At 47.0% G+C, this 5679-nt stretch overlaps 1 protein-coding gene across 1 annotated transcript in view; it reads right to left on the bottom strand.

The window, feature by feature from the left end:
* Positions 1-1176: 1176 nt before the first annotated feature.
* The window catches only part of T265_03631 (hypothetical protein), a gene marked incomplete at both ends in the record, with an annotated part of 10039 nt that continues 5536 nt past the window's right edge, over positions 1177-5679 (bottom strand). The window contains 2 exons of the mRNA XM_009168166.1: positions 1177-1368; positions 1411-1563. Coding sequence (XP_009166430.1) covers positions 1177-1368; positions 1411-1563 — 345 coding nt within the window. The remainder of the gene's footprint in view (positions 1369-1410; positions 1564-5679) is intronic.

The following is a 5679-nucleotide window of genomic DNA, read 5'->3' as shown; positions in this document are numbered from 1 at the left end:
TATTGCCCGCAAGGATCACAACGTCAATGCCTCTTGCTCGATGAATAAGTCTGGATGGCTCTCGATAGTAAGTATCCTTCTCAGCGTCAGAAGTGCAGTCCGTTGGAGCATAAGCCGACACTACAAACATGCACCATCATTTTATGTCGAGAGACATTGAGCTTGATTGACCTTGATAACTAAAAGCCGAAAAACCACTATTCACTGGGATCCAATAAGGCAATGCGTGCTCAGCTCGAAGGTTGAGTGCAACAGTCCCACGCCATATAGTCCACAATTCATCGCTTCTCGATTACCAGACACATGGAGGGATAAATGTGAAAGAGCTGAGTTCGTCTTTGACGTTCTGAGATGCATGACCACGCTTCGGTCTTGTATGCATGCCTCGGAGATACAGCATATATCAATTCTAAGGAAGTATAAGATTTCGGGGAGCATTGACTGTTTTCTAGTTTGACATGGAGTATGGAAGTTAAGAGCTCTTACGTAGAAAGAACCTTGTAGATTTAGCAAGGCGTTATTTTGTTTGTTCTTGATAAGCAGCGGGGTGCGTAAAGCACGTTTGTCAGATAACCGACAAGCAAATGACCCAGCAACGTTTGGTTGTGTGGTTGGAAGGGGTTGGGGAGGAACATCGGTAGGAAAAGAAATGTGGGGGTAAATGATATTTCCAGGTTGCTCAGGCCGGGAGGGGGTTAGTTGAGGTACCTCACCTTGAGCCTTTGACCACATGTTCAAAGACCCTGCCCCTAACCACTAACTCAAAAGTTTGACCCACAAGGAAGTGAATGTGCTTACCTGCCAGTATTCAAAGCTGTGTAATATAAATTAGGCGAGAGTCTAATCGGTTGATGATTCACTTAGGCAGTCTGACCAATGATTAATAGTTAGATCACTATCTAAACCACCACCAATTCTCAGAGGATCTGATGATAAAAAATAGTGGGCTGAATTGACTAGGTATTTATTGAGCAGTCCGTTCGGAGGCTAGGATTTGAACTTTGTCTGACCTTACAGGCCGAAGCCTCTCTACGGTAGGTTCAGTAATTTACCCGATCACACATTTTAAATTCCCCTGCGAACACGCTGCCCACTTTTATGTGCACAAGGTGTTTGGGTGACCAATCTACGGACTCGGCGATTACCGTACCCCACAGAACAAACCAGAACGCAATCTTAAGCCACGACGTACATGCATTTGTCTCGGCGCAGTTTGGAGTACAGCTCACAAAGGATCCGTGTGCACGGCTTCTCAATGGTAAATAAACTCAAGTGCCGTTTCCGTTTCTTCGACACATACTTCTCTTGTGAAAATTTTGTCTTCTTATCAAAATTTGCATTGCCTCTCACCAGCTCCGTGAGAATTTCCTGTATAAGTGGATATATACTTGGGAAATGACCGTAACTTACGTTTCCAGAGGTGCCACTGGATCGCAGTGACCTGATATCCTCATAATCCAGTTTTTGATTATCAGTAGAATCCACAATATGGCGATTGTCCTTAGCAGCAGTCGATTCGAGCGGGGTAACAACACCTTCGCTGGATTCATTCAGGACCAAAAGCTGTTTAAAGGAGGTAAATTTATTGATTACAAACATGCCTCTTTCATTTTATCCAGCGATGGACCAGCCGGTTCGATTTGGTCCCCATTGATCGTAAAGAGTGTACCGTATGGAAAGCCAATAGCATTTTTCAAGAATACTTTGGATCCGTCTATAGTCTCCACCCTGGATATGTTAGCACAACAGATGCACAAGCAAACAACCTACTTATCTGGATCTAGTTTGACTGACCTGAAGTATTCATCCTTGCGGACAATCACAAAATCATGTGCTTTTATTAACATGATCTCAGTGCTCAAGTTAGCTAAAAGAGGAGTTGGTTTGGAAACTAAGGTGGATACACAAGGCTTGTCAGGCGAGCACGCGCGATGGTTTACGTGAATCAATGGCTACAAATTGTACTATGTTGGCTTCTGATCAACAGAAAAACAGTACTGACAGCAACAAAACAGTAAGATATACTGGCGCTCAACTGCCTGGCCTGGAGATTAGGTATGCGAAGGTCATACATGTGGATGTAGTAGTTCTGACCGGGTGTTATTGGTTACGGTGCCAACCCCGACCCGGCTGAAGCCGGTCATCAAGCATGGTTGTAGCACGAGAGCTGTGACAGTCCGAGGTTGCCCAAGGCGAGACAAGAGCAACTGAAAGTAAGAGTGGACCTGAACGAGGGATCTACCGATCGGGAGCTCGCACCATAACATCCGATAAAGCTCCAGCTACGGTTAATCCAACTGGTCATTCATCCAGTCATCAGGTAGTTCTAAGCAGTGAACCCCACGTATCAATCCTGTCAGGGTACACGACCAGCGACAGAGGCGATTTGGTTCCATCAATTTACGATAAATAAATCGAGCATCTTGCAGCGCCCCGTAGGTTGTAAAGTACGCCTCAAGAAATGCTGACCGTTAATTGTATGGAAAATAAAAAAGCATTTTAGAAATTTGTAGGCGAAGTATGGTACACTTTTTAAGGCCATTTGATCTCAGCTGATCCAACGGCCTTGCGGTTGGAGTGCACATTCAAGATGCTGTAAGAAGTTGTGGTCGGTCACTTTTTCCAGCATCCTGAAAGAGTAAAAGTCCTCGTTACTAGTACTAGCTACTTTTCAAGACTGTGCAGTGCAGTTGCGCCATTACCCGTAGATCCCGCTGGCGGTAAATGGCTTGATGCATGTTTCGACCCAAAAGGTAGAAACGAGGGTGAGGAAGGCACATGATGCTTCCCACCGTTAGATGATAAGCAGTTTACAGCTGGTCAGCTTTAAACCGTCTAGGTCTGTCTGTAGAAGCTCAAATTCAAGAAAAGTGAATGACCGCTCATGTGTTGCACCTGATCGGCGCGGTTTCCGTGCGACTCGAAGAAAGCACAAGTTGAAATACTAGCATGTTGCCTAAGAAGCAGTCAGAAAGCCAGTGTTGGGTTCGAACCATGAACCTTTTGGCAAGTAACTACACGCCGTGACTGCTTGACTATCTCACATTCGGTGAAGAAGTGAGGGCTCTCCAGAGCCTCAGATCGTCAGTAAATAACTGAGGAGAAGATATTAGTCATTGATAAAGCCAAGGAACAAAAGAGACTCAAGTATTGCTTTCGATGACGATAGTAACACCTAATGATCTCTATGAAAGTTCACTTGGGTCATGACTTTCCGATTACTCGGGCAGTGATTAGACAGTTAACTCACTGTAGAAAAGAGCCTCGATAAAGCCTAGACAGCTTTTGTAACAGGATTCAAGTGCGTACGATGGATGATCTTGGAAAATTCAAACAAAATGGACCATGAAGCCCATTGTATCTTGAGGTGATTCGTGAGGAAAGGCCTTAGTCTCCTCAATTGAGTCCACCCCATTTGGGTGGGAGAACACCGCAAACGGAGTGAATCAGGGTGGACACGGTGGACATCAGAGGTGTGAAAAACTACCAGTAAATCATACAATAAGTGTGATCAAGCGAGGAAAGTATCTAGCCACACCTTGGAGGTGATGACTGTTGCGCACTCGAATGATTGTGCCAGAAACAGAGAACGAGGATTGCCGAATGATTGGCTTTAACCTTCTATCAATTTCAGTACATCAGCTAGTGGACATCAGAGGTCTGAAAAACTACCAGTAAATCATAAAATAAGTGTGACCAAGGGAGGAAAGTATCTAGCTGCACCTTGGAGGTGATGACTACTGACAGGAAAGGCTTCTGGAAACTATACAGAATAAATATTTCTGGAGGTTTAGGTGGTTGCGCCGAACTGGAAGTTTGGGATTACTGCATCCTGAATAGACCCAATCAGCTGGGTGACTTGGATTGGACTCAGTACGTATCGACGGTGGCGAACGACTGCTTCAGCTAAGTGCTGACCGTAGACTGTCTCTATGACCCACCAAATTCCGCCTGCCCAGATAGTTTCCTCCAACAGCATGCCAGCCACGGACCATGAGATCACCCAGAGTCGCTTCTCCCTACGCTTGCCAGGACAACGTAGGGGGCAGCCAAATGTCTTAGCAACTGAGGTTGGCGGGTCATGAAGTTAGATTAGTTTTACCTGAGGCGCTATAATATCAGACAGAACAGTGACACCGCTTGAATCTGGGAGCGTCTCCGCCGGTCAAGAATATAATCCATCCCGAAGAATTATCAAACGTCATGTAAAACTAAGCGTACGCGCCGACCGCGAGGCCCGGTGGACCGGGAGTGTTGAGGAGATGAAAGAGACTCAGAAAGCCGAGAACGTCTGGAGATTATTCCGGCTGATCCGTTCGACAGATTCCTTCGAAACGCCGGTGGGCGAAACCATCAGGGGCCAGAGTAGATCGACTGGCTTCAATAAAGGACACTTCAATCGCTGGGCTGAGCACTACTGGTTACCTAATGCCACTCAGTTTGGTCCTCGAGCTGCAGCAGATCCCAGGACGGTGAAGTCATGAAGTTAGTTTTACCTGAGGCGCTATAATATCAGACAGAACAGTGACACCGCTTGAATCTGGGAGCGTCTCCGCCGGTCAAGAATATAATCCATCCCGAAGAATTATCAAACGTCATGTAAAACTAAGCGTACGCGCCGACCGCGAGGCCCGGTGGACCGGGAGTGTTGAGGAGATGAAAGAGACTCAGAAAGCCGAGAACGTCTGGAGATTATTCCGGCTGATCCGTTCGACAGATTCCTTCGAAACGCCGGTGGGCGAAACCATCAGGGGCCAGAGTAGATCGACTGGCTTCAATAAAGGACACTTCAATCGCTGGGCTGAGCACTACTGGTTACCTAATGCCACTCAGTTTGGTCCTCGAGCTGCAGCAGATCCCAGGACGGTGAACCTATGGCCTCAGAGGTCTACTAATGCATTTGCTCCCTGAAGCGCTACTGAGCGCCTCACCCGGATGACCTCCTACCGACACCCTTAAAGGACAGAGGTGAAGTCTTCAGTACGCGTTTGTCTGATCCATTTGTCTCCGTTCGCGAAAAAAAGACTAACAGCACCCAGTTTCAAAACGGGACCGTATCAAGTCCGGTAATCGCGAAGGGACTAGCTTGACTCTAGTCAGCGAAGTTTTCGGTGTCACTAGGCCTTTGTCACGTAATGGTCACTCGTGAAGCATTGACTCGTGAGTAGTAAGCAAGATTCTGGCCTGTTAGGAGTCGCGTTGATCAAGCTACAACAACGATACATGTATGAACGGCCCACACTTCCAGTATTCTTGGATTTCCAAGGCGCATTCGAGATGGCTCATGGAGCAGAGCGCTAATTTACTGACCGAAAGGTCCATGGTTCGAAACCAACGTCTGCCTCCCGAATTCCCCTGTCTAGGCTTGGGCAGCCTGGCAGTATCCCAGCCCTCGTGCTTCCATCGGGTGGCATGGCAACTAGACGCCGAAAAGGTGTAACGGGTGAACGATATTTTCAATTACAGCTGAATGATTCTCTTATTACCTTATCATCCTGTTCTGAACACGATTGCTCACCAAGGAATGTCCGACAGTCTGTGGATCTTGCAAATTCTTTGTATTCTCGGACCGACCTAAAGCTGCCACCTTGACGTGGTGGTCGGGCTTCAGTGCTGCAATGATCCTGCGGGCTACACTGGCTGGAACTTCGTTCCACAAGGTGCAACCATGCCAGGAAG

Source organism: Opisthorchis viverrini (genome assembly GCF_000715545.1).
Source record: "Opisthorchis viverrini unplaced genomic scaffold opera_v5_55, whole genome shotgun sequence".
NCBI lineage: Eukaryota > Metazoa > Platyhelminthes > Trematoda > Opisthorchiida > Opisthorchiidae > Opisthorchis > Opisthorchis viverrini.
The sequence above is the reverse complement of the archived record's forward strand: the minus strand, read 5'-3'. Positions and strand labels throughout refer to the sequence as shown.